Below are 26764 nucleotides of genomic sequence, written 5' to 3'. Positions count from 1 at the left end.
ACCATCGTCGACCTCAGAGGACAACCACAACCGGCCGCTGCAGCCGCCGCCCTCGGGCAGAATAAAAAATAAATAATATTTTTTTAATTTTAAAATAGTAAATAATAATTTATAGAAGTAGAAATTTTCAATTGTTATCAAACAAACTTCGGTTTCAGGATCATAAATTTTATGTCATTATCAAACGCATTTTTTTGCTAAAAAACTCATCCAAAAACAAGAAATAGGAAAATCTATTTCGGCCAAAAATCTATTTACGGAACGGAATGATTGTCATGGACCCCTTAAGAGAAACCAATCATAATTAATAAAAGTGAAATTACATGGCTCAGTAAGCCAAAAAATAAAAAATACATGGCTCTAGAGGAAAAAAAACACACACACACACATATATATAGATATATGGTAAAATCGAATTAAATTGTGCTCCAATCACTCCGGTGTATATTTGTAATAGTGAGAGACACATTCCGACTCTTTAATGGCTCATTGGAATGAAATGGCCGGCTAAAATGCTCTTTCGATGACGGTCAAAGCAACAACAACTAGAAAATATTTGGATTTGGATTGCCTAACATTGAGATTTACGTGACATGCATGTCGTTACTCAAATCAGATTGTGCAAATGAAAATGGACAACTTGATTTGAGTCACGTTATTTATTGAAATGAAGAGAAAAAATATGGGCGGTAATTTTTTTGGAGTATGCAAAATTTTGAATTTCAAACGTGGCTCAAATCGGGCTTTCTAATTTCATTTGGACCGCCTGATTCGAATAATGTCACGCATATCATAAAAATCTCAATATTAGCCTATCCGAATCCAAAATATTTAGCCCCTTCACGTCGCCGTGGTTTCAACCTATCAATGAACGGGCCTTTTCGTTGTTGTTGCTGCTTTGACCGTAGCGAAAAGAGCGATTCAGCCAGCTGTTTCCTTTTAGAGAGCCATTACAAAGGAGGCGTCCTTCTCGTATCACTTGCTTCTACACGTGTGCATAGGAGTGATCACGGCACGATCTAATTCGATCTTATCTATATATATGTGTGTTCCTCCATAAGCCATGTAATTTCACTTGGAATAATTATGCTTTTGTTCGTTTTAGATGTTTTGAAAGGAACCCTAGCGATCGTCTTCGCGTCTTTTATTTTGTGGTCACTTTCCATCTTCTCTTTCCCACGATACCACTTCAAATCTCAAGATAAGAGGGGTCGTGATTAAAAAGACTATATTACCCTCAAGTGGAAAACACTAAAAAAAACACGATGCCTTATTAGCCCCGTTGGAGCCAGCAGCTTGCGCCGCAACCGCCAATCAAAGCCGCCTTCAATGTCCTTTTCGCCTTTAATAAACGGGAGACCCGACCCAACCCAGCCCAACCATGGTAAAAAAGAACTCAACCACGGTTAAACTCGCCAAGCTACAAGGCGAAAGGAACATTTTGACAGCTGGGGACGCCCTCGCGGCCGAATAAGCATCGCATGTGCTCAGCCCACGGTGAGGCCATTCTACCTCAGCCGTCGGATCATACGTGGAGCCCACAACATCCAACAGTCAAGACGGACCGAGCTCACGCGTTCCGAAAGCACGCAAATAATTTCCCCTCTCCCGACGATCTCGTTTCCGCGTTGCTTCGCGCGCGGGGATAAGATAACAAATCGCGAAAAGCCGCAAATAACCGCGAATTGGCCCTTCCCTTTTAATTAAACGACCCACCGTTTTCCCTTTTCGATCTTTTTTAACTTTTAAGGTTCCGGGATTAGGTTTGACGGGGTGGCGAATAAACAAGTGGATGGCATATGACTCGGACGTGGTGCGGAGGCCAGTGGCCACAATCCACACACTTCCCTTCTATTTGAGTGGCCCTCAGGCCCCTTTCGGCTCGCATAAAAAATCAAATTCGAATATTCTTATTTTATCATTAGCCTAATTTAAAAAAAAAAAGACAATTGATTTTAGAGGCTCTTATCTACAAATCGATCGTGGCCCTTATACGCTGAAGCTGGACATAAAGTCAATCTAGGAGGATAGGCTAATCATGATTAGATTCAATGATTAATTTTAATCCCGGGGCTCGACAAGCGGGCAACCGATTACGGCAAACAATTAGAGAAAAGAGTGAAGGGCTACGTTCGCTTCATACTCACGCGTACTTGACGGGATTCCAGCTAGTGGGAGTGTGGGGGCCCCACCCCTGCTGGCATGTTGATTGTAACGTGCAACGCTCCCGGTCAAAGCTTTAGTGGCGGGGTCCAAATTTGCTGTTGACCACTTCACTCCCTCTCGAACCTTCATTTCACAGTCCTCATCTAGAATAGGCGTTTTGGCAAATTTCAAATATTCGTTCTTACCACTCTCATTTTTTTTTTTTCAAATTTCATTTTTTCCAAGGGTGTAATTTCGGAGAGAGTAGAGATGGACTCGCAGGTTTAAAGACCCGGAGTTATTTGATGATTAGGATTCAAATTAGTAGTCCGATAATCATTCGGACGTGTGCTGATGTTAAATCGTTCAGTAGGGTCCGGTCGGGGTCGCGTCGCGTCAGCGGATTGCTGTAAAAATGGTCGAGATCGATCAAAAGGGACGAGTCACGCGCGCCGTGTGAAGATTTAATTTTACTGAAAGGGAAAGGTAAAAGGGGAGCTCGGAAGTTCTGATTTCACATGGCAAAGGCGAGGTGCGCAAATTTGTCAAAAGGTGGGGTTAGGGATGGAGAAAGGGGCAAAAAAGAAGAAATCGGGGACGTGATCCTGATGGCAAAAGCATAACCACTCCACAGTCTGAACGCGTCCGCAGACGAAACTTTAGAAAAAAACCGAATCGCGCCTCGATGGCTCCGAAAGCCCTTACCGACACCGTTTGGGTTGGTGACGGACACGTGTCGACGCCTCGGCCGTTTGGGGACACGCGTCGCCCCGTGGTTCGGCAAAGGGCAGCGTGGTAGAGAAGGCGAGGCATCATCATTCATCATTACTGCCACTGGTAGATGGCCAAACAGTTGGACACGGGGGGCATAACGGTCAATTCGCGGGCGAGGGAGGATCGAGACGAGGAGAAATCGTAAACAATGCTCCAAGGGTCTATATAATGTTAAGGGACGACGCGCCCATGGTGCGATCAAAGAAGCGAGGTCTGAGTGATTCATACAAAAGTAGCAGGAAAAGAGTGCTCGCGTCTTCTCCTTCTCCTTCTCCTTCTCCTTCCTCGACGCTCCCTCCTCCTTCCCCCCCCTTCTGTAACATCCCGCTTCTCCGACTCCCTTTCTGTTAATCATCTGTCTTTCTACGAAGTTGCGATTTCTTTCTTTCTCAAAGGTTTGTCCTCGGGATTTTTTTCAGAAACAAACTTAGAAGAGAAAAAATTGAATTTTCCCGAAAGCCAGGTGTTTTCAGAATCGAGATCCAGGAGCCCCCTGTTTTCTCTTTCTTTTGTTGGGTTTTGTTTTTTCATTTGAATCGGCCGAGAGGGTGATTTTTGGTCCCTCCCAGGTTGATCTCTAGGTGTTCTTGGAGTGACAGAGGTTGTGTATTTGTTAACCTCTTGAACCTTGTGAAAAAAAAAATTCTTCTTTTTTCGTTCTTTCTTGTAAAGCTTGCAGATTTCCAGGTGTTATTATGGCAGCTACCATGGAGTTCTACAGTAGTAGGTCGGCTCTCCCGTCGTATCCATTTTCCAACGGCGGTGATGAGCTGATGGAAGCTCTCTGCCCTTTCATCGGCGGCAACGGTGTTTCCACATCTACCCCTTCTGTTTCCTCCCTCTCCTCCCCTTCTTCTCTCTTCTCTTTTGAGCCCGTGTCGTACCCAGATGGTTGCTCGGTCCGGCCGAACCTACTCGGCCTCGAGCTACCCGGTCCGATCGGGCTCAACCACCTCACCCCATCTCAGATCAACCAGATCCAAGCACAGATGCAGTTCCCAAGCCCCAGCGTGCCCTCCTACCGCAGCTACAACTACCACCCCAACATGCTCCTGGGCCCGAAGCCCGTGTCCATGAAGGTCTCGGGCTCGACGGCCAAACCGGCCACGAAGCTGTACCGGGGCGTGAGGCAGAGGCACTGGGGCAAGTGGGTCGCCGAGATCCGGTTGCCCAAGAACAGGACCCGGCTCTGGCTCGGCACCTTCGACACAGCGGAGGAAGCCGCCCTCGCATACGACAGGGCCGCCTACAAGCTGAGGGGCGACTTCGCCCGGCTAAACTTCCCCCATCTCAAGAACTGCGCCTCGGCCGACCTCGGCGACGGAAGCTTCAAGCCGCTGCACTCGGCGGTCGACGCGAAGCTGGAGGCCATCTGCCAGACCCTCGCCGAGAAGCAAGCCGACGGCGCCAAGAAGCCCACGGCCTCAGGCCGGTCCCGAGCCACCGCAGCGGCAGCCGCAGCCGCAGCGGCCGCTGCCGCGCGGGAGGCTTCTTCGGCCGAGGTCTCGGAGGCGACGGAGGTGAAGGGATCCGAACCAGAGAGCGAAGGGTCGGCGGGGTCGTCGCCGCTGTCGGATCTGACGTTCGACGACTTCGCGGAGACGACGTGGGAGTGCATATCGTTTACGGAGACGTCGACCTTGGAGAAGTATCCGTCGGAGATCGACTGGGACGCAATCTGATGTGGAAAAATTGTTTCTTTTTCCTGTTTGTGTTTCTGTGTAGTCGTCAATAGTTAGCTCGTGTCTTTGCTTAGATCAAAATTCAGGAAGGGCGGGGAGTGGTCGCTGCGATGGAGTTTTTGGGAGTCGCAGTAGAGACCGCTCTCTCTCTCTTTGCCCCGTTGTTAGGAAGGATTAATAGTTTTACTTTGGGTCAAAACCATGGATTCCATTGTAATTAGCTAGTTAGCAGCAGGCTGTAGCTAAGAAGTGTGCCCTGTTCAGCTGAAAGTTTTTTCTCTGCTGGGCGATGGCTGTTCTTACTTCTCTTATGTAATTCGTTTGTCTATGTAAAGATTATGGCTTTTTCTAATTCTATAAATATGACGATCCCCGCTTGTCCCTTACAATCTTTTCAGTTTCGTTTCTGCTGTGTAAACTGAGACTCGACAGCAAGTGCAAAATCAGATCCAGATAGCTCAGTTCAGAACATTGGTTTTGTAATAATCGACGGATGATGAAAGCGTAAAAGAAATTTGTCATCTGAAACTTGACCCCCCCATCTTCAGATAACATAAGAACCCTTTCTTGCACGTCGGATGATTCTTTGCTTGCCTGATGGGCTCTGCTTAGTTTATGTGAATTTGTCGAACGTCATTCATTTCCTTCCTGTACGTAACTTGGGGCGTGCGGGTGGCTGTGGCCACGTCTGTGGTTTTTCACCCGCATATTTCGTGCTTTGCTTCAGAAATCTTGCTCGAGTTTCGCGTTCATCTATCGTCTGAAAATTGACGGAGGGTCATCACCGCAAAACCTCGTCGATTTTTATTATCACCAAGTTTATCTCAAGCAGAAAGCATCGCGAGTAGAATGGGATGGATGAAGTTGAACCTGAACCGTCTCTGTAGCTGAGGTTATGAGCAGGCGAGCTTTCAATCCTTTCTAATGGAGAGGAAAATCACAAAGTCGAGAGTTGAATTGGCTTTCAAGAACGGTAGCCTTTTGGATTTGTTGAACTTGTTGCCTTGTCCTAGACGAAAAAGAAGAAGAAGAAGAAGAAGGGTATCGATGGAGTCACAACCCTGCAACTAACGAAACATAAAAGAGTGAAAATATGGGGAAAACAAGCGTGCCTTCTTGCGAAAAGTGGAATTTTTTTGTGTATTATTTTTTTAATTTTCGACCCACGAAAAAATTGCCCGAAAAATATTTTCTGGACCGAGTCGACGCACGATATTTTGTTTAATTGCACACCGATTCAATTCCATGGTTCATCTAATAACTTATGGACCGTCTTTTTCGACTTGTTGCGAACTACTACTAGACTTTGAATCTTAAGACAAATTAGACCCAAAAATAAAAGAAAAAAATCCGAAGCCAACAACTTGAATGAGCGAATATCCACGGAATCTTCAACTCGGGGTACCTGTGGCTGTGTATCCATCAAATTGTTTTTTCATTATTCGTTGCTGTCGGTGAGCAAGAAGGTGAAATTTACTATTAAACGAAACCCCACACATGGTCGGTCAGTCAGATCCAACACGCCCGGCCGGAGCCACCGCGCGATGCCCGGGGAAAGGTCCAAGTCCATTGGATTCACTTCACCATTTGGGGGGGGAGGGGATTAAAGAAACGAGACAAGTACGATGAAAGCAAAATTGGCAAGAGGCTCGTTTCGTTGAATCTGGCTCACGAGCTTGTTCCCTCAATCAAAGCCTTTTTTTTGTCTAAAGTATTATAGCCGGGACTTGGGGGAGTCTCCGGCAATCGCGCATGTTGTCTGAACATGTGGGGACGTTGCCCCCCCGCGATTTAATGAACGCCGGGACTCAACCGATTCCAGCAAAAATCCGATCGAGTGGGAAAAAGAGAGGGAAGCATGCGGCTCATCTTCTTTGGCAGCTCTCGGGGCAGGCCAGATCTCTGATGATTTGCCGCTTTGATTCGTGTGCGGCGACCAAGTCCTGTCCACTGACTTACCGTCCTTATTCCCTTAAAAAATCTCAAATTTTAGGTCAGGTCTTAAATTTATGTCGGACTCTTTTTTTTTTAATTTTAATTTTAAGAAAAATCTCCAACTTTAAATTCAGTTTCGAATTATTTCAAATTTATCCCAAATTTTATTTTGTCTGAAAATATCACAAATTTTCTATATATTCTCAAATCTACCTCGTGATCTAGTCCCAATTTGAAGTGGCCTTTCCACGTCGACAAAAAATCCACATTAGCAAAGTAATGAGGCGATAGGTACGGACCGGCGTGTCATTTTCACGTGGATATTAAATCCACCCAAATGAAGAAGAAATCCAAAATGAAACCGTTTCAAGATGTGAAAATTATGGACGACCGACGACGGGGTTTTGGACAGAGAGGGCTATTGGAGCATATTTGAGATTAGCGAAAAAGATTGATGATTTTTTCTTAGATAAAAAAAAATTCGAGTAGATTTGAGATTAGACCTAAAGTTTAGGATTTTTTTTTGGACAAAAATGTTCGGGGCATGTTTGGAACTAAATCTAAAGTTGATGTTTTTTCCGAAACAAAAAAAAAGTTCAAGCCATATTCGAGAATTTGACCTAAAATTGGGGATTTTTTTAGGGAATTCGGCCCGAATCTGCCTCTTGCCTACGTTCCTTTTACCAAATCACGTGCAAGTTTGAACCTTAGAGCCCATAAATGAGACTTCAAACAAAGTAGATCTCTCGTGAGAATTGGGCTTACAAGACAGATATGAGGAAAGGCATTTTGTCCGTTTAGGCTTTAGCTAACCAGTCCGTAATTTTATTGGCCCGCCTACCGCGATGGCCTAGTTCAATATTTTTAGGACAGGGCAACGCTGTCAAGTAGGAGAAAAGAATCTCCGACAAATGTGCAAGTGTGCAAGTTTCGAATTTGTTTAGAGGTCCATCTCCAAAAAATTCAGTCTACTTATGTTTAATTCAACGAATAATCATCGAGATTGACAATCTGCGTTCGCGGGCTAAATTCGGATTATCAATTCGACCCGGATCGCATCGTTGCGGAACATCAAGGTCTTTATTAAATATGCTAAAAACACATGCTTCATTGTTTTTTTTTTTTGGTCAATTCAGTTTGCTTTTGGATATATTAAAATGTGGTTTTTTTTTTTTCAAAAGTGGGTCGAATTGTATCAAATCAAATGAATATTTCAACCTTGCTTATGGTCAAACCGCTGGGATCATAAATCATCAATGCACCGCATTATGAAGAGGTGTATCTACTAGGGGTGATCGGTTCCCGGTCTGGTCCGATCCGATTCCCCTCAAGAACCGAGAATCGGACCGGTGGTTCTGGTTCTCAACTTTCCGGAATCGGGAACCGAACCACCAATTCGGTTTGGTTCCCAAGCGGTTTCATTAGATTGAAGACATGCAAAAAAAAAAAAAAAATGCACCATTCCTGGACTGTCCTAGCCCAGAAAATATAGAGGCCGGACATAAAAAAAATTTCGAGTTCATTTTCCGAAACGGGTCTTTCAAGACAAAGTTGAGAACTTTTTGGAAGATTGTTTCCAAATGCATATGTGATTCAAGCAGAAACGATCTCCCTTCGAGTCAAAAATGGTTCAGGAACCAACCGAGGCAAGATTGAGATGAGGATTTCGTTTGGGGACTAAAAAGACAAGATTGAGAAAACTCCATGCGCATGGAGTTTTCTTGATCAAAATAAAAAAAAATTTCGATTAGTTTGGTCCGGGCGGACTCTAGAATCGAGAATTGGACCACTCCCTCTAGAGTTGGAAATCGGACCATCGGTCCGGATGGTCCCATTTGCTCACCCCTAGTATCTACAATTGCTCGGAAAGCGGACAAGGCGGCTTGATGCTTGGTAATAAGCTTTCTAAGCGATTGTCGAGGATTCAACTATTTGCCTCCACGAAGAATGGGGCATCATATGCCTAATGTCCCTTGAAGGCTTAACATTCCCTACCATTTCGCCATTTGAATTAGCAATACAAGAGAGGAAATCAGCAATATTCGGTACATTATCAAATAAAAAGTACATGAGCCGATTTATTTGTTAAGCTTTATGGGGTGACTATTTAAAATACTAGAAGGGAGTCGCTAGCCTGACAATTTGATAGTACTGTCGGTTATTTCTGGCCATGCGATTTTCCAATTAACGAATGCTTTATGTAAAACACGCGATAATAGTATGTGGATCTGCGGTTGAAATTGTCCCGTTCCTAACAGTACCGTCGAGAAATCATTTCCCATACTAGAATAACCATTATAATTAATCAGAATCAATTAAGGAAAATATAAATAATCTCCTAAGTATATCTCTAACTTCCCCTCAAACTAGAGGTGATTTGAAAGAGATCAACGCCTAGGGGGATGTGTTTTGATGAAGATATCAATAGTCTATTCGGGAGAGAGTAAATTCAAGTATCACAACAACAACTTAGAGTCACATTAGAACAAGTAAAGATGGGAAAACCAAGATACAATTATAGAGCACCTCCTTTGCAGTAGGGACAAGTCTAATGGTACAACGAAGAATGTCATATCAGATGAAACGACAGTTTATTTCAATGTGTTTGGTGCATTCATGGAAGACATTATTATGTGCTGTTTGGATAGCATTTTGGTTGTCACAATAAATGACCCTTCCGCTATTATGACGCACTCCCATGTCTTCTAATAGCCATTACAATCATAGTAATTCTTATATCGACAAGAACTTGATATTCTACTTATGTACTAGAGAAATAGATAGTGGTTTTTCTTTTGCTATGGTATGAGATAAGTGAGTTGCCAAGAAAATAGTAGCTGTAGTGGAGTTACAATCTAGAGGGTCACCAACCTAGTCATTATTAGAATAAGCTATCAACTACAAGGAGAATTAGCAGAAAAGTGAAGATTATGAAATAACATATCCTTGAATATTGAAGAATTCAAAGGATTGTAGCAAAACGAGCTGTGTGGGGCACGGGCATATATTGATTAACAATGTGAACAACATAGGCGATGTCGGGTAGAGTAACGGTGAGATATATAAGAATACCAACCAACTATCGATAATAGAGTTCAAAATTCGGAAGATGAATCCCATCTTTGACATCAAATTTCGCATTGGTCTCAATAGGAGTTGTAGTGGCCCTAGTATCAATTAGTATAGCTTGAGAAAGAAGATCGATGGTATATTTTGATTGTGAAAGATAATAACCAAAGGAATATGAATTAACCTCCAAGCCAAAAAAGTGGTTGAATCACCCAAGATATTTCGTTTCAAACTGTTATTAGAGTTCTTGACCAACAAAAAAAAAAAAAAAAAAAAACTGTTGATAAAGATATTGCTTGCATTTTGAAATGTCAATATGATCATTGCTAGTAAAACCGTGCCGTCAACAAATAAGAGCAGCATAATACACCCACAAAATGTTCTCCAAACAAAAAAGAGCATGGTCACAAGGACTAGATTTGAAGTCAAGACATTTCATGGTTAAGCTAAACTTGGAATGCGATACACGATGAACATGTTTCATGACATGTAATGCTTGACATAATTGACATACTTTGTTGGAACGATATCTAAGAGGAGGCACCATATAAACTTCCTCGGTGAGATTTCCACTTAGGAATGCATTATGAAGATCCATATGAAATATAGACCAAAACTTGACTGCAGTAGAAACTAGATGAGTATGACAGAGGTAAAATATGATCAAAAGTTTCTTCATAGTCAATTATGTGTTCATGAGTAAAATCTTTCACCACTAGCCGAGCTTTCTATCGATCCATAATAGCATGTATCATTGTTTTAATCCAATATACCCATTTACAACCTATATCATACCTGTCAAGAGGCAAATCAACCAAACCTCACGTATGAGATTTGTCCAAGGCTTGTAACTCATGTGCCATTCTTGCTGCTACAGAGGATTAGTACTTGCTGTTTTATGTGTGCGGGGTTCATAAAAAGAAGCAATGGTAATTACGAAGTCGAACAAAAGGTTGATTTAGAGGATGGAGCAAACATGTCAAAAGCTGTCGATGTTGTATCACCGCAAGCACTTGCTCTAAAACCAAGTTAAGAATTGTGTCTAAAGTAGCATAATATCAATTACAATCAATCATGACCAATTAAGGGAAATATACAAAATCTCCCAAATATTTCTCTAACATTCGGGTTGAGCTTTTCTTCGACATAGTTATCGATGAAGTCAATCTGTTTAACTGTATATTCAACACTTGACACAGTTCTACAATGTTCCGTTCCATCGATACGAAAACAGACCGCGTGCTTACTTTCATGGTTGAACTTGTTCCTCAAATGTTAAAGAGTCTTGACCTAAAATGGTTGGGACTGAACGACCGCCAGGACCAGAAGGAAATGGCAAGCTGACACCTACTAATGTATGGAAAATTGCCATAGAATATTAAGCAAACCGACACTAACTCGAACTTTGTCGTCCTTAAGAAAGCATCGATTCCTTCTTCATTGTCTATTTCTCTGTCTTTTGTGTCTGAAAGTCCATTCTTATTCCACGTGAAGGAACTTTGAAGCTCCTCTGAGGTTCCTTCAGAGTGTTCTTCGCTCCCATAAAGGGTCAAACCAGGTGGCCCTGGAGATGCCATGAGGCTCCCCAAGTCGGAGAATTAAGAAGGGAGGGTCTCATTCCACGGTTCTAAATGTTCATAATGCTTGAGAGATCTGTCAAAAGGAAGGGGAGAATTAGGCAGCTCAAAAGGGAGGCTGAAAAAGAGGTGTCACGGTTGATTCGAGGGTCTTATTAAATAGAGAGAATATATCAAGCTTTCCAAGAAAAAAAAAAAACATATAGAATCTCATTTCTCTCTCTAATTTCGAAATTTCAAACTTGTGCATCCTCTCTTTACCATCTTTGAATAATCCGACGGCTGTCCGGTACGTCGAACGGGTGCTATCGTTCGAGGAATAGTCCAGTGCTCCCCTACAGTAAAGTAAAAAAAGATCTAAAACAGAAAATTGCTAAGAATTTCTTTGGTATTGATTCTTCTTCTTCTTCTTCTTTTGCACGTGTTTGAATTTTCAAAAGATAAAATATTGAATTGGGGTCTCAACTAAAACCCTTTACAAAAAGGACAGGTGGTATTTTGTGCAGAATAATATATGTGAAGTTGCAAACCAAACTGAACATACAAGAATGTATGAATCGTATTATATGTCGGGCCTATTGGGAAATGTACGAGACCTTCGACTTGCCTTTAAAATGGACTACAACGTAAGATGACTTTCATTCGTTGGGTCACCGGTCGAATATTATTTAAATCGACGTGGACCCTTTTAATGTTCTTCTCCTATTCGTGGTGGATCACATGGCAATAAACATTGTCAATCAATGGTCAGCAAGGGGCAAAATCTTCAACAAAATAATCTATTTGCTTTGTATTGTGAATTGTCGAGCTGTTCATCTGTAGGATAATTTAAGAACATTCACATTTGCTTGTCTTTTGAAAATAACTTTCTTTGATAAATAATTTCCACAAATTACTTTTTTCGCCCCAAAACATGGAACTTCAAGTTATTATATAGCGAAGTTGTCGGTCTAACTTTTTGGGCCAACCCTTAAAAAGAACATCATAAAGTGCTCTTCTTATTTTTTTTATATGTTGGTTTGACAACATTTCTGGTTGCTAAGGAAGAACTCCAGTGCACGAACATGGAAAAGCACCTACAAATCATATTATTCAAAGAAATAGTGTTCTAGTGAAATGAAGGATACCAATTTGCAGAAGTCTCAAGATACTTCTCTCTCCCCTCTTTATGTCAAATGATCTCAATTTAGAGGAGACAAATCGGGTCGATTTATATTTGAAATTACGATATAATGATGAGAACATATGCACTCACCTCATACTGAATTGCGCTTAGTACCATTCCGTATTTAATGTTAGATCCAATCTCAAGGCAGAATTCTTCTTTTTCCTTGCTAAAAATTGCGGATATTTTCCCGTAACAGTACATTTCGTGATGAGTTGTCAAGTGTAAAAAAATTGTTGGTAAAAGAGTCACCGATGAATATATTTTTCGAAAAACCCGTTGTTACTTAGAGATACTCTTCTGAAGTTGCCAAAACTCTTATTTTACAAATTAGCAAGTTTTGTACAAACTGACCAATTTTGTTTGCATGACTTACCAATGCTTCGAACTCACTAACATTTCGTATGAAATTACCAAATTTGGAGTGATTTGCCAACTTTTATAAGGTTAAAATGCCAAACTAAAAATGTTACTTCATAAATTATGAGAATCTCGATCCTTCATCCCCAGCTAACTTTCTCTCAGTTTTCCTTAGTAACAAACCTAGGAGTCCCCCAAAGTTTTAGAAAAGTCCCCATAATTAAAGTACTTACTATATACTTCCTTGTCGGTTGAAATCTTTAGAAAAAGAAACAAATTTGGTTTTCCTTTTAAGACAATATGTCAACAGAAAAGACTCAAGCATTGAATAGAAGAGAGCCTGTTTGAACAATCTCGGCACGACAAATCTTCGAACCGCTCAACATAACACTCATTTTTGAATCACTTTGGCCTTAGACAGTCTCAAAAGTTCTTGACTGCTGTCGACAGCCTTACAACCTCGCGACATGCCATGTCCAAGTAATGTGCACACTTGCTGTTGGTTTTGGGCAAAAAGGGAACATGGGTTAGGTCGGGCAACCAGATTCAATGGTCTTTCCAAGGGGCGGTGGCAGATGTGATCTTTATTACCGTCCGAATATATGCCGGTGTTTTCAAAACTTGGGTCGTCAAAATTGAAAAATTGTAGGTGTACACATGCCCAGAACTTTGAAAAGTCCTTCGACATCAATGCGGGGATCTTTCTTAGGGTCTTCTTTGACCATCTGGAAGGGCCGTATCTCGATGCATTGCCCTTGAACGATCAACTCAGTTCATAAAGCATGATAATTAAACTATAACTCGTTCACATGAAGCTTCTCTAGGACAATTATTTACAAGCTACATCTCTGCTCCAATGTTGCTTATGACTTTCTGAATTTTCCTACACTAGTTGTCCCCACTAATTTTTCACCAGCTTTTGGAGGGAGGGTCCCACAGTGTGCATCTTATTTTATTGCAAGATGAAATCCGCATGGGCGTTTCAACACCACACTATCGACATATAAAAAGCATTAATATATTGCTCCATTTCGCTTGACAACAAGTCCTACATACTCTTTCTGTTGTTGTGGCCTCCTTTCACCTCACAGTTTAAACTTTTGGGTCGGACTTTCTTAATGAAACTTAATATGAGAATTTACGTAAATAAGTCCATGCAATTTGCAGCATGGTAAGGTTTATGGAAAAAGTGAAAACTAAAGCCATGATCATCATGCAAGCCGGAAATAATTGGTGCAGTGAGAAAGGGAGAAACAGTGCAAAAGAGTCAAATTCGAGTATTCTTCGCGAGAAAAAGCGCAAAAGAGTCTGATGAAGAAGGTTCCAGGCATAATGCTCCTCTATAAATCCTGCTGCACAACCCCAACTCCCATACCGTGGTTGCGTCTTAAATTGCAAGCTAGAGTTCAAGCGCGCTTCTGATTCTCTCTCAGTTTCGCAATCTCATCAATCATTTCTTTTCATTAAACCTATTCCATTCTCGCCCTCTCTTCTCCATTCAAATTCAGGTACATATTTGTTTTCATGTAGGTCTGGTATGACCTAAGTACATCAACTTGATGGTGAATGAGTCGTTTGGTTTTAGGAAGGATTTGGCGGACAGAGAGAGCGAGAGCGAGAGAGAGATGATGATGTCGGGTGTTCGCACGAACATTTCCATGTTCTCAAGCCCGTCGTCATGGTTCCGAAACAAGAAGCTTCCGAGGATTGAGCCCGGCGGAGGAGAAGAAGGTGAATGCGTGGCAAAAAACCATGCGTGGGTCGATTCAATGAGAGATTCTTCTCCAACTCGCGTCAAGTTTCCGGGGACCGGAGAACATAATTCCTGGAATGTAAGTACACAGTCTCATACGCCAAGTCTCTCAACCCCTTCCATAGCTTTCAACTAAAAGGGTATAGGAACAATCTAAAAGGAGGACAATCTGAAAGATTCTCCTCTTTAGGACTTAAAAATCAATTCTTTACAAGATAGAAATCGAGTTTGAAAAGGAGTTTTCCGATTAAGCCATGAAAAGTGATTCGAAATTCTAAGTCCAGACCCTCTGAAGAGTACCGTAACATGAAACGACTAGGAGAACTTTGATATTTCTCGAGATCTCCAGAGAATCTTGGTTGATATAATCTCATATAAGTTCAAAAACTCGACAGATTCATCATCCTTCGGCGTTGAAGATGTTCGACCTGATAACGAATGCCGCGAAGGGGAAGGAGATAGTAATTTTCCTTGATTACGACGGCACCCTCTCACCAATTGTTGAGGACCCCGATCGAGCTTTCATGTCTAGTCAGGTTTGTTTTCTTCCTCACCCATTATAATTACTTGTTTTTTTCATAACTCAAGGGTACATACGCATAAGCCGAGCTATATGAAGTCATGAAACACCCTGCAAACCCACGGACTGAATAAGTCCACGCCTATGACCTGTGTAGGTGGTCCTGAACTAGTTTGCATGTATAATCACTCCGGTCATGTATAAACTTCTTTCCTTTTGCACATATCAGATGAAAGAAGCTGTCAAGGAAGCAGCAAGGTATTTTCCAACAGCAATAATAAGCGGGAGAAGCAGGGACAAGGTGCACTTTGGTTACTGTAAAAACTAAATGCATGTTTGAATTGTTCCTATAGTGTCGTCTTCTTCTTGTCCTATTATTTTATGATCCTTTTTACCTTTTTCCCAAGAGTTTGTGCATGTGTTTGGGTTCCATATATTGATTTGTTTTTTTTTTTTCTATTCTTTTTGGCCTCATGCAGGTATACGACTTTGTGAAGCTACCGGGGCTGTACTATGCAGGAAGCCATGGGATGGATATAAGAGGACCTTCCAAAAATCAACTCAAAAGCAAGAAAGTGAGCATTTCATGTTCTTCTTTTCTAAAAGATCCCCTCACCTATAATTCTATCATATTTCATGTTTTTTTTTTTGCCGCTTAGTAGTAATCGAAATGCTTTAATGTGATCACTAGGATGATGAAGGTGTCCTTTTCCAACCCGCAAGTGAATTTTTGCCCATGATCAATGAGGTAATTTCATGTCCATCATTTATATAAGTCCCACTCGAGGCCGGCATCAAGGTGGTCACCATATCATACCAATTTTTCTTGCATCCATGCAGGTGTATAGAACTCTGTTAAATAGAACAAAATCAATTCCTGATGCTAAAGTGGAGAACAACAAATTTTGTTTGTCCGTTCACTACCGCAACGTTGATGAAAAGGTAAAACAGCGAATCCGGAAATAACATCCCGTCGAAATGTTTGAATAACCTGTAATTTCTAAAACCAGATAACGTTCATCAGCTCCTGTTTTATCCGGCTTCTAAGATCACTGGCCACTCCCTTTTTCACTCTACATACATTCTTCACCTTTGCAGAGGTGGGCTGCATTAGCTGAGCAAGTAAGATCAGTTCTCAGCGAGTACCCAAAGCTCAAACTCACTCAAGGAAGAAAGGTATATTATTATCTTACGACATAAATTTTTCTTATGTGGTTCTAGCAAAAGAGGATCCGATTATTTGTTTTAAATTACCGACGATATAACTCTCACGCTAAGCAGGTGCTCGAAATTCGCCCGATTATCAACTGGGACAAGGGGAAGGCTCTTGAATACTTGCTAGAGTCGCTAGGTGAGTTTCTGGTCCATATTGATAAGTTCCTTAATCCCACACAAGCACCCTACGTTTATCAGTTATAGTCATGGAAATTTGTTCATGGTACTTGTGATTATCAGGACTTGACATATAACTGAAAGACATATTCCTCAACTGGTTTCCTTATCTTATTTAATGCATGAGTAGAAGCATTTGCCTCCTGTACCTCCACAATGTGAATTTTTTGGGCACGTTTACTGCTTAGACCAATGTCAGAAAGAAAGAGTTACTATACTGATTCATGCACTGACTGTGCCTGTTATCCTGTGACATATAATTCACGTAGGATATGCTCATGATAGCAACGTCCTACCCATCTATATCGGAGACGATCGGACGGACGAAGATGCGTTTAAGGTACAATAATTTCTAGGGCACAAACATGATGCTTATTCCTTAAATGCATTTTTGGGTCCTGGCATTGTTGGAGTGATTCTTACGAGTTCGACGGTTTTAGGTTTTACGTGACAGAGGACGAGGAATTGGAATCCTCGTCTCGAAAGTAGCAAAAGAAACACGTGCCTCTTATTCTTTGCAAGACCCGCCGGAGGTATTGACATACCCAGAGAACTTCTTGCGCCCGCCTGCAATTATTGTGCTTTTGCTTTTTGAATAATGGTGGATTCTTACCTGTAGATGCTTACGACTTGTGGTGATGTAACAGGTGATGAGCTTTTTGATGCGCCTGGTGGAGTGGAAACGGCAAACGAGCCGAGCACATCATGTGCTGTAAGCAGCAGAGGAAATTTGGTCTTGATGCCTAATTTGTAATAGTTCCATATGAAAGATGACAGACCCTTAATTAAATACATGATATTCTTGTCAACAAAGATTGAGCTTGTACTACTGATCAGATGGTTACAACCTAGAAAAGAACTTGAACTAGGCTGAATGATGACTCAGAACTAAAACTCTGTCAGCTCAAGCTCAAAGCAAACTCACAGGAACTTCAATGAAATAGGTTAAATCTCGCAGTCTGTTGACAATGAAGTACCATCAGCTTCTTTATCAGGGAAACATATGAGCTTAGTTAGCTACATGGTATTGGCTTGGTGATTAAGGAATGAATAAGAAGGTCTCGACTAAACGCACCAACAAAACTTTGAAGCAGATATGCTGATATAATTAGCTTAATCCAACACCCCAAACATGTTGCATAATCCTTTTCAAGCGTTGCCCCAAACAGGAATCAACACTTTTCAAGAGCATATTCATGCTACTTTTGTCTAAAGGCATGACAACACTTCCAAACATTAGTCAACAACCGTTTCAGTAAGCAACATTTGCTCCTATTGCTGTCATAGTACTATTAGTTGCCCATGTTTATTCGATGTAATACGACAAATTAAACGTTGCTGTTACGACTCTAAAGCAGCGTTTCTTTTTCTTAGAGCAACACAGCAAAAACAATAGGGATGAGCACCCTTACCAAAAAAAAAAAAACAATAGGGATGAGCATACTTCCAGGGCAGAACCTAGAATCGGACGGTGGGGAATTGCTGCAATATAAATCTTGTAATGTAAATCTTGACACCTAGATTCACATATAATTGCTGCAGAATTTTTTTATGTTAACTTTGGTTAATATGTTATATTTTAGCGATAAAATAACTATTTTTTTCCTTACTTTTGATAGGTCGAAACAAACAAACCCTAAGAAGAAACGAGGATCGCTATTACAGAAAAAGAAAAAAAAAAAACTCGACCTAACTAGTATCAATATAAGAGGTGCAAAAACATGTGAAATATACATATACACGATGGAGACAACCTGTATACAGTACAGCCCCATGGCAGGAGTGATGATAAGATGAACTCTACAAATTTAGGGTTTCAAAGATGAAGAAGAGGTACGGAAGGACTCGAACAAGTTCCTCCTTAGGGTTCGCCCTTGCAAACACTGCAATCGAAGAAGGAAGAAGCTAGCCAAAAACAAAAAAATTTCAATTTGAATATCACCACAATTTTTTTTTCACCACTAGCTTCAAATAGAAGAAATAAAGAACATGGCCTCATAAAAATGACGATTTCGATCGTTCCAATTCCAAGATTTCGTCACATTTCACCACGTCAAAGTACATCCTTGCAATCCATGCCATCTTTAGTAAGTTGATGATTTTTCTCAAAGGTCCTCTCGCTCCGTCTCGCAACTCTGGGAAAGAACACGAGCATCTTTTCCCAGCGTATCGACCGTGAATTGGCACGAAGCGACATACCTTGAGATCGAACCGTTTAGCTTCCAGATCTTCCTTCTGGCCGGAACGTCCACACGCAACGCGAACGTCACGTGATTCTTGGTCTTTTGGTCGCTTGTCAAGCTTTTTTGCATCTCCTTGGGTAATGCAGTATTCGAACCGTTGAGGACGATATCGATGGCCTTCGACGACTTCCTGTCTTGGTCGAAAGGCGTGAACTTCCCTGTCGCGACCGCCTTTTGTTTGAAAGAGAGCGAGATGACCCCGCCTTGCTCGTAGATGAAGCTCGTATACGGATTCGGGTTCTCGACCTTCAATTTGACGTCGTATGCGAGTTTGGTGTTTTTGTCATGCGACTTCGTCAGGTTCTTGACGAGGAAATGGTCGACATGGAAATTAGGGTTTTTCAGCTTCAAGAAGAAGGAGGAAACGACGGCGAGGACGCCCAAGGCGAGGAAGATCACGATGACGGTCACGAAGAGGCAGCAGCAGCAAGAAGAACAACACCACGACCGCTTCTTCGCCCCCGCGGGCTTCCGGTGGCGCTCGACGATCAAGGCGTTCTCCGGGGGTGGCACGCGGTAGATCTGGTCCTTGGGGATCTGGACGACATAGGTGTCGGAGGCGAACACGTGCTCGGGATTGCCGGGTTTGGGCACGAGAGTGAGGTCGGGGTTGGCTTCGTGATCGCCGCCGCCGACGCTGCCGCCGTGGCGGCCGCTCGCATGGGGGGGAGGTGAGAACCGCTCCTCCATGGGGAGATGGGGAGCGGTGGAGAGAAGTGGGAGGGATGGATTGTGATATCAGAGGAGAGGCTGGCTTGGCTTGCATGGGGGAGGGTTTGGTGGTTGCATGAATTGCTGGATTTCGTGGGAGAGAGACAATTTCACAAGGGAAAGGTTATAATTAGAGATTGCTTTACTGGGTCAATCGGTTTCATTAACCGCTTCTAATGTGCATTAGTCTTTTTCGTTTTCGAGCTTCTGAGGCATCTAGGCTGAAGGCCTCACGACTGTCCAACATCGTTTTATTAGCATCAATTCGCTGGTCGATCGTGTGAAAGACTAGCTCGTCGCGAGGAGGAAGAACACCATTGGGAAGTAACAAACGAGCTAGACTCAAACTTGGTCAATTCTCAACACTAAGGGCCTGTTTGATATAGAATTTGAAATAGGCTTTGGGGCTTTAACGTCCCTTAACCTAATGCAAATGGCGTTTGTTCTACAAGCCTTTGGCGCAAGGCAGGTCCGAAGATACCGTTCTTTCGTTTTCGTTAAATCGTGTTAATATCACGAAAAATTCTAAATTGATACATCCGTGACAAATATAAGATAAAAACTCCAAAATAGTACACCTATCGATCGCCACATGTCATCCAACTCAATAATTTGATGGTAAAATTTAATGAAAAACTAACGGAAGGGTAAATGTATCACAAGTATACCATTATGGGGTGAATTTGTTATATGTGTACTAATTTGGGATTTATTATGGTCAAAACAATAGTTTAGAGTACATTTATCATATGTGTACCGGTTTTGGATCTTTGTCAAAAGGACCCGATAATCGAAAACATGTTAGTTGCACTCGAATCATGAGATCCACTTAAATGATGTGGATCTCACGTGAGACGCACTTAATGATATCCAACAGTATATGTAAGCCGGGTCACATAATCCGAACGCACGCGATACCTACTCTTAGCAATTTTGTCAAGAGCATGCCGGAAAACCATTGCCACACAGCGTTGCGTTAGCATATTGCCAAGGGATGTAAGGTGAGAGTCCTAGACTTGATCACGTTAATTTAGATGAAACCCATCAATTTGATAATGGACAAATTGGGCCAAAAACAATGAAAAAATATGTTGGATGATACCAAATATGGTCAGGAATCCTTGGTCGGTTTCACTGAATTTCAATCTCATTCGGCGAATGTCTAGAAAGGCTTGGCACCAATAGGCCCGAGGCCCACTGGTACGAATCTAACATATATTCACATCCCTCATTGTCCCATCCCCCGAAAATGTGATTAACATGAACGAGGAAGCACATCAATCTTTGTCAAATAGCAAGTCTAAACTTGGCCATTCTATGATATGAAACCGTCCCTAGCGGTCGTTGGTTGTCCTCGGGGAAGCCGAACGGCGCCGAGGATCAACACGCCAGGCGGTCCTAGCGGGCACCTCAACATGCAAAACTCGAGTCGTGGCCAACTCGCCCAGCTCCCTCGCTCGATGTATACCGAGTTAAACACATCCGGGGTCGGCGTTTATTCTCAGTGAAAAAGAGAATAGAAACATCAAAACATAGGAAAAAGAAAAAAAGGGCGGCGTCTACCAAATGATGGAAAGGAGGAAGAGGAAGAGGAAGTGTCGGAATCTTCATGGGTCCGGAAGGAAGCCAAGTTCCTCACTTCTCTTCCCCACAAAGTGAAACGATTACATGCACATCCCCGGATCGAGCGGAGCACATGCATGCACCCCTTTCCTAACATAAAAGCTCATTAAACAATGTCCCTCACATTCGATTTGCTGGCTTTTGGCGCAGCTTTTCTCTGCCCTCCCCCTCTCTTTTTGCTTTTTCTCACTCGGAACTCTTTTCTCTTCGAAGCAACACAAACTTTGTGAGGTTCACAAAGCTTATCGACTTCGCTTCGCATGGACCCCAAGTCCATGGAGCGTGTAAGGTCGCATCGTACAAGACTAATCGAGTCCAATCGCCTCTCGCGACAGAGCGTTCCTAACCCCGTTCCGGATCGCTGCTCTCCGAGCATTTCTGAACATCTTTCCCACGACGGCATCGTGCGTCTCGCTTATCGTTCGAAAGTTGGAACAGCCGAGAGGGGGTCGGTCCCAGGCCAAAAGGGGCGAAGGGAGGGCCGAACTAAAAAATCGATCCTCATCCTAACACGCAAAGGTGGGTAATGTGGGTTGAGGGGCCAACCCCGTCTCGCATGCTCTCGATTGCTGGCCGCATCCATAATTGCATCCTCATTCCACACTCGCAAACTTTCTTCGTGGCCCCTCCCTAAGAATTCCCCTTCTTTATTAATGAGGATGGTCATGAGCAAAAAGTCGATAACCAATAATTCGAGCTAGAATCGAATCTAACTTCATATTGATATTCCTTTTTATATTGACTTTTATCATGTCGTAGGGTTGGGGGGAGGGGTGGGGGGGCGTCCGTCCATTCTATAACGAAAAGTAGCGAAACCAAATGATTTTGTTCAGCCTTACATTATAAGTTCTCTACGAAGCTGGCCAAACCAATCACTTCCTAACTTTACATTGTCCAAGTCCATACACAAAATAAGTACTTTTTTCCCCATATCAAGAATGTTCAACTGCCGGTTTTTGCTACGTGTATGGGATGATCGGTTCCAAGATCGATCCAGGTTCTAGGGAACCTACAATGTCGGGACCCGTTCTTTAGTTTTCGGAACTTAAAATGTACCTTGCATACCTTGGAATATGAGACCTACCTTATCAATCGGTTCCAAGGTATATTCTAGAATCTACCCAATAATCGACAATTTTTTTTCCTTCCTTTTTTTTCTTCATTTTTAGTTAGGCAAAATGAAGTGAATGCAATAACAAAAATCCCCATTTATCAATAGTAACAATACATAAAAGATGAACACATAAAATAAAATAAACAATAAAAAGTTCAAAACACGTAACATAAAAAGGTTTTCGGTTCCCGGTTCTCGATTCTTAGTTCGGTTCCTACACAGGAAGTGAATTGCACAGATCCGATTCCACTTTTTTTTTTTAGAACCGGGAATCGGACCAGTAATCACGGGAACCTGGAACTGGACCGATTCCAATGGCCGGTTCGATCTGATTCACGATTCTATCCCGGACCCATACTTACCCCTAGTATGAATAGACCTTTTTCCCCCTTTTTTCCATCGTTATAGAAGAGAATGATACTTCAAAAACACCGCCACACCATCTACTGGTTGTCCTAGGAGTGAAGTCCAACCTTTTACATGTTTTGCTGAAAAACTGCAACAAAAGTATCGCCCGACAACGAGCTAATCTGAATCACCACAAGTTGAAAGTGGTAAAGGTAAAGCTAAAAAGGAGAGGGCAATGGAATGGTGGCTGATGTACCAGTGGCCATTGGAAATGGGCAGTGAGTATGATCTGTCCAAGGCATAGAAGATGAGGGGTAGGACAGTGTGGTGGGCTTTGTTAACTTTGATCTATCTTTCCACTTACATTAAACAATGCTAAAGTATGCCAACACTGATTTGCAAGATTAACATACTAACCGGTAAAGCAGATTCTTCTTAAGAGTTTAGCATGAAACCCCTTGTTTAAAGACCGGCTTACGGTCGGTACGCGTACGAATTTTGTAGTCCGATCTCGATATACCTTAGCATCACTTCCAAATATTTAAAGGGTCTGGCAATCTTTTGATGGAAAAAAGTAAAGGCCAAGAACGAAATTCCCCTTGAACCGTGACCCCATTTCATTTGGGAAGCAAAAAGCAGTGCCAAACCACCCCCAATGAACTAACAAATTGTAAAAGAAGGAAACCAAAAGAAAGAGCAGAGGAGAAAGGCAAGGAAAAGCTGTCCCTCCTCACCTTTCCTCCCTCCAACTTTCTTTAAAAACCCACCAGCAAATCACACCTCAAAAGCCCAAAAGCACACACTCGGTCCAGAACCAACTCACAAACATCATCCAAGTCACAAAACTTAACCAGCAAAGGAGGAAGTCCCTAGAGAGAAACAAGGAAAACAGAGGAGACACCATGAGAAGAAGAGAAGCAATCAAACTAGGAGCTCCTTCAACGGATTTCCTAGTGTGCTTCCCTCCTAGGGCCCACTTACAGCTGATGCCGAAGCCGGTTAGTAGCCCGGCAAGACCCTCGGAACCCAGCAAACTCCACCCCCATTCCCACCACCAACACCAGCTGCTGCGGCACCGCCATTGCCGGTCCAAGTCTTTCAGCAAAGGTGCCCAAGCAAGCCCTGTCTTGTGGGTCAAAACCAAGCAAATTGGCCCGGTGACGTCTGAGCCGACCTCCCCGAAAGTCACATGCGCCGGGCAGATCAAGGTCAGGACCAAGACTGGAGCTTGCAAGAGCTGGCAGTCGGTGATGGCAGAGATCGAAAGGATTCACAACGATGACAAGCGTAAGAAGAGGCCAACGTGGGGGGAGGCGCTTGGCTTCAACAAGGACATAATGCAGTTCTTGACATGTTTGAGGAACATAAAGTTTAAATTTCGATGTTTTGGCTCTTTTCCTGATGCACAGATCACTAGTGATGAGGAAGTTGATGAAGACGACGAATGCCGTGACCATGACGACGACCGCGCGGCGACAGACAGAAATGATAGCAGCGAGACTTCAAGGACCGCATTCTCTAAATGGTTTACGTTGTTACAGGAGGGCAATACCAAGATCAAAGACTTGTCCAAACACGACAGGAAAGAGAAAGGAAGGTCTTGGGATGATGGGTGTTTTGATGCACCTGTTGCTCCTCCGCCAAATGCTCTGCTGCTTATGCGGTGTCGGTCTGCTCCGGCCAAGGCCTGGCTGGTTGAAAGAGAAGAACAAGAACATGAGCAAGACGCGGATAGAGAAATAGAGACTAAGAAGAACTTGAAGTTGCTAATCGACGAGGCAAAGAGGGAAGAAGAGGAGGAGAGGAAGCAGAAAGAGTGCTTCATGATGAGATACGATGCAGATTACTATAATATCTCAACCGATATCGCAAAGGAAACTTGGGTATCCGGCGGACACAGAGACGCACATTTGAGAAGTCGAAGTTCCAAGAGTTGATGTTGGCAGCTATATGGTTTTCTGTTTTGTTTCCGTCGTCCTTTTTTTGCTTTCTTGTGCTTTGCTTCTCCAGATATTCTGTCTTTCCAAGGGACAGATGACTGCTAATACCAATCTCGAGAAGTATTGTCGTTTTCGTCCACGGTTTAACATTGATTGCAACTGTACAGCTTCCTGGTATCCTATCAGCATCAGTGTAAATCTTGGATTGTACTCATTGACCTATATAAAGATTGCGTTGCTTCGATTGTTTGATTCTCCAACATCTTCTGCATATTCTGTAACATTTTGACAATGGGGTCCTTTACTTAGTAAAGCCCCGAGTCTTATGCACAAAGAAAGAGAGTTAGGAATATGCTTTAGTCGAATAGACAAACCGGTGGAACGCGAACAGAGGATTGTTATTTGTACCATCACAAAGATAATTTGAGCATGGAAGAGTTCTGGCATTTTGAATTTCCTGAGGAATCCATGCCTGATATGCTCGACTGATGTTGCCGTGCGGCACCGTTGCCACTTTTTCGTCTCGCATATCAGGAACATCAGGATGGTTGGATTTGTTCTTTCCATTTGGACATTCTGCAAGAGAAACAAACTGGACACAGCATGGCTTGAGGGGGCAAAGCTCGCTTTTCCAGTGACTGTAGAGGGGAAAAAAGTTAGAGACCAGGATGGACCAACGTTAAAACAACGAACATGTGGCAGTCACTTTTTCTTAGAATTGAGGATTTCATGCTGCAGAAGCTCATCTACGGAGATCACCGAGAGACCTAAGTTCGACCGTCAACATATCTAGATGCGCTCGATTTCATTCAAAAGTTTAAGTCTATTGGATTTTATGGGATGTACGGGAAGTACCGTAATCTGCCCACGTAGGCTGCACACCCCTCACAAACATTGGATGTTTTTGAACGTGAAAAAGTCACGTTTACAAGGTCGTTTCTCCTCCCCTTTGTCAGTTCCTGCTTCATGAGAAAAACATAGAGAATAAGAAAAGAAGCTCTCCCTGTTGCACTGTGATTGAAGCAAAGGACTCTCGATAACGCAAGGCGAAATATAATTTGTGGCTATCGCGTTACGTTCCTCGTGTAATGTGTCGTTCAATTGGTAATATAAGTTTTGGGTTTGGACATGTTTCCACACGTTGATTTATATAAAATCAAGGATTCAGTATCCTCCAAAGCCCTTAACCGTTCCGTACCATAGCAATTATCCAATCGGAGACTCTACTGTACCAATATCTTCCCAGGACATACCAAAAACGTCAAGGGCATAAATACTGTATAGAGCAACCGTATGACTTTCCTTCCAGTTAGTCCTGCCAAACTCGAACCTATCAAACCTCGTTTTTTTTTGCACCAGTAGCTTCCTACTGATCATGGTCTGTTATGTCATAGGCATAGTAGCAGCTCTAGAACTAGAACATTTACACTAGACTTGACCTAACAAACGGTGTTTGTGCTTGTAAGAAGGGGAACTGACAGAGGCCAGTATGGGGCCTCTCAGGACTAAAAAATGACAATTTGCGATGAGTTGCTTCTTTACCTGGAACAGCAAACAGGAGAGATTCAACTACTTGCCCAAGTTAGGCTTCGACCATAGCAATGCGACACAACAGCATTCGAGCCTTCGCCCTCGGGACGATTCACCTCGCATGATTAAGGTTGAATCGCTTGCGATTGCTCTATCAAGAGCACTTTGAACGTAGAACAATCTTTATTTACTGAATATATCTCAGCTATCTAAGTTCTCCATCCATCGGTAAGCATCTGTCGCCAAGATCCAGAATCAATTCAGATGCTGCCGCCAAATTTCTGTTCTATATGAGTGCAACTTTAGCATTCGTAAAAGGTACGTTGCAAATGACAGAATTGTCAGTGTGGACTTCCAAACTAACAAAATTCAGAGAATGAGGAGTCATCTGAAAAACTAAAATGGAAGTGGAATATTGCAGTCGGCCCCAGTAAGAGCATCTCTTAAAACTATTCATTTCTTTCTAGTTCATACATGTTGGGAACTTTGTAGACCCACCAATGAATGATTCAGCCTCGTATCGGGTTTCCCATGTGCATGTCTCATCACAAATAACCCCCAAACTAGCGATGGGTTCCCTCAATAGAACTACAGAGAAAAATATAATCTTTAGAAAATTAAAATTTGTTCATCAATTCTATCATCCTATGAGTCAATTGAAAAGTTTTAAGATTCTAAACAGGGAAAATGAGCATGCTTATAAGTTTTAGATGGCAATTAGGAAGAAATGGACTTTTAGATGGCGGTTCAAAACGTTTAAGAAGCTCTTACTAGTGTAAATTCGAAAAAAAGAAAAAACAATAAGACTAAGAGCTGGAATTTTAAATTTAAAGAAAGTATATGGGACAAAGCACAATAAGGAATAGGGTACTAGACCCAAAAA

At 42.4% G+C, this 26764-nt stretch overlaps 4 protein-coding genes across 5 annotated transcripts; 3 read left to right on the top strand and 1 right to left on the bottom strand.

Moving 5' to 3' along the window:
• Positions 1-3169: 3169 nt before the first annotated feature.
• LOC115751413 (ethylene-responsive transcription factor RAP2-4-like) lies at positions 3170-4604 on the top strand. Its single transcript, XM_030689324.2, has one exon. The coding sequence runs from the start codon at positions 3615-3617 to the stop codon at positions 4599-4601; it is 987 nt and encodes a 328-aa protein (XP_030545184.1). The 5' UTR covers positions 3170-3614; the 3' UTR covers positions 4602-4604.
• Positions 4605-14073: 9469 nt separating this feature from the next.
• LOC115751478 (probable trehalose-phosphate phosphatase C) lies at positions 14074-17097 on the top strand. Of its 2 annotated transcripts, none has more exons than XM_048275226.1 (12): positions 14074-14215; positions 14293-14539; positions 14856-14996; positions 15210-15281; positions 15460-15555; positions 15672-15728; positions 15821-15922; positions 16079-16156; positions 16262-16331; positions 16642-16712; positions 16813-16905; positions 17020-17097. In XM_048275226.1, exons 2-12 carry the CDS (start codon positions 14333-14335, stop codon positions 17086-17088), a joined length of 1056 nt encoding a protein of 351 aa, XP_048131183.1. In that variant the 5' UTR covers positions 14074-14215; positions 14293-14332; the 3' UTR covers positions 17089-17097. The 2 variants fall into 2 exon arrangements, with proteins under 2 accessions (XP_048131183.1, XP_030545259.2); XM_030689399.2 differs by having other exon boundaries at positions 14075-14215; positions 14297-14539.
• A 1222-nt stretch (positions 17098-18319) lies between these two features.
• LOC115751425 (NDR1/HIN1-like protein 13) lies at positions 18320-19391 on the bottom strand. Its single transcript, XM_030689334.2, has one exon. The coding sequence runs from the start codon at positions 19303-19305 to the stop codon at positions 18478-18480; it is 828 nt and encodes a 275-aa protein (XP_030545194.1). The 5' UTR covers positions 19306-19391; the 3' UTR covers positions 18320-18477.
• A 3922-nt stretch (positions 19392-23313) lies between these two features.
• LOC115751426 lies at positions 23314-24640 on the top strand. The gene is made up of 2 exons (XM_030689335.2): positions 23314-24294; positions 24422-24640. Exons 1-2 carry the CDS (start codon positions 23314-23316, stop codon positions 24638-24640), a joined length of 1200 nt encoding a protein of 399 aa, XP_030545195.2.
• Positions 24641-26764: the final 2124 nt, after the last annotated feature.

Source organism: Rhodamnia argentea, chromosome 2, assembly GCF_020921035.1.
Source record: "Rhodamnia argentea isolate NSW1041297 chromosome 2, ASM2092103v1, whole genome shotgun sequence".
NCBI lineage: Eukaryota > Viridiplantae > Streptophyta > Magnoliopsida > Myrtales > Myrtaceae > Rhodamnia > Rhodamnia argentea.
The sequence above is the reverse complement of the archived record's forward strand: the minus strand, read 5'-3'. Positions and strand labels throughout refer to the sequence as shown.